The 2,122-nt window shown below is 42.0% G+C and overlaps 1 protein-coding gene across 1 annotated transcript in view; it reads right to left on the minus strand.

Moving 5' to 3' along the window:
* Window positions 1-1,148: 1,148 nt before the first annotated feature.
* LOC106310740 overlaps window positions 1,149-2,122 on the minus strand; it is a 3,822-nt gene continuing 2,848 nt past the window's right edge. Inside the window, exon 2 of the mRNA XM_013747960.1 lies at window positions 1,149-1,865. Within this exon, the coding sequence (XP_013603414.1) occupies window positions 1,386-1,865 (480 nt within the window). The 3' untranslated portion in view covers window positions 1,149-1,385. The remainder of the gene's footprint in view (window positions 1,866-2,122) is intronic.

A 2,122-nucleotide genomic window follows, 5' to 3' on the forward strand; every position in this document is an offset into this window, starting at 1 on the left:
ATCATGGATCTCATACACATTTGGGTTATCTTATTCCATTATACCAATCTTTGTTAACCCAAATGGCACTTCATACCCTACAACCGTAACCATTCTTTGAGACCAAACATTGAAATTGCATGAGTGAGGCCTCTTTTGATAGCTTGTCATGTGCAAAATCTTGAGAGTATTGGAGGCGACATAGATTTGTTCTCATCTCTTGCTAGCAAAATGAGCTAGCATTTGGGGATGGTGAGAGGGGTTTTATATGTTATAAATGTTAATATCTTGGGTTTGGGGAGTGAGAAAGATGAGAAAGATGAATAAAAGAGTGTCATTAGAAAAGAAAACTCTAGGGACAAAAGGAAAATATGAAGCTCTAGGTTATGTACAAAAGAACCTTCCCCCTTAAAAAAAAGAAAAAAAAAAGAATCAAAGAGAAAGTGGGGTAGGAAATGAGAAAGAGTTAGAGTTAAGTGTTTGTAAAGAAAATGAATTAAAGTCCCTAGTTGGTTGAGTCAAAATAAAAAGAGAGTTGTTCATTGGGCGAGTGATGTGAGTGAGTTTTATTTTGGTTTTGAGATGATGATAAAAGGGTAGAACTTGTAATCACTTATAAAAAGGGGTAGAATGATGAGAATGAATCTATGTATGCATGAGTTGCTTCTAATCTTAGATAAATTTTGCATAATGATCAAGTTCCTTGTTGTTGAGTGATAACCACCTTGGAATAATAACATTTGAATCCTTCTTTTCATTCAAATTAGACCATTGCTTACCTAGCCAAATGATTGAGATCATGTGCTCATTTGTGAGAATTCACCTTGTGTGTATGTGTGTGAATCAATGTGAGAGCTGGTTGAAGGAACTTGTTAGTTGATGAGTATTGCAACTTGAGTAGAGACATAAGAGTATGGATAGGTCTAGAGAAGTTAGAGTATAATAAGGGAGTTGCTCATGATATTTGCTATGTTTTCTTTGGGATGTCATATTGAAGGCTAGAAAGTATTTCTTTTGGTTATAAGCTCCCATTTTCAAACCTCTCTTCCTTGAATTTTTGAAAATTTACTTGTGGACAAGTAAAAAGCAAGTTTGGGGGAGTTTATAACTCATGATTTTAATAGTATTTAGCATTTTATTTAGCTCATTTTAATCATTCTAGGTTGCATTTAAGTCTCAATATTGCATTTACATGCATAATTGCATAAATAGGGGCTAATGTGCACACTTGAGAAGTTTGGGCTGAAATCGTGAGGTTAATCGGGCAATTTACAAAGTTATGGGCCGAACTGAGAACTATAAAGAGGCGGGGGATCATTCTGCAAATACTGAGGGTCTGGTCTGCACAATTGGAAACTTAGGGGCAGAATCAGAAGGACGTTTCTGCAATTTTGATACATTTGGGGTCAAATCGTAATTATTCGAAATATGAAGGACCAGAAGTGCAGAAACCCCAAATTCCACCATTGCTGCTCCTCGAGCTTTCTCCTGCGACTGAAGAACGACGAGCGCGACGGTGGTGGCGGATACCACGGCCCGGAAATCCGATCACGGCGAGGAGGCGACGACCTGTACATGAGAAGTTTCCGATGAGGAGTCTCAATGGTGAAGCTCGACTGTGACGGCGAGAAGCACTCCGGCGCTTTAGGACAAGCTGTCATGGCTCGATCTGAGGCCACAGCGGCGATTCTTACCACAGCTGCGACTTGTTGATGACGACGATGGCGTGTATTGCAGTGGAGAGGGAGAACTCGTGGCTGACCACGACGGAGGAGATGAAGCTCGACGACGCGGGTTGGAGGCTCGCGGGATCGTGAAACCGCACGCACGAAGAAGAGGGAGCGTCGACGTCTCAACTCGGGGTCGAGAGACGCGGGGAGCCGAACCCGCGCGCACGAAGTGTCTGAAGTCGCGACGTCTCGACTCGGGCTGAAGGCCGCGGGTTCCATTACCCGCGCGCATGAAACAGAGCTGCTCGACGGTCCAACGTGGGGAAACCAACTCGGGTTGTCGCCCGTGATTTCTACCCGAGTCGCGTCTTTGCTTTAGTTGAATTTTAATATTTTTAAAGGGCTTTTTAGACTTTTTAATGGAAACCATTAGGTTTACCAAAGACATATAAATACTCTTGTAATCCCAAAGT

This window comes from Brassica oleracea, chromosome C8 (assembly GCF_000695525.1).
Source record: "Brassica oleracea var. oleracea cultivar TO1000 chromosome C8, BOL, whole genome shotgun sequence".
NCBI lineage: Eukaryota > Viridiplantae > Streptophyta > Magnoliopsida > Brassicales > Brassicaceae > Brassica > Brassica oleracea.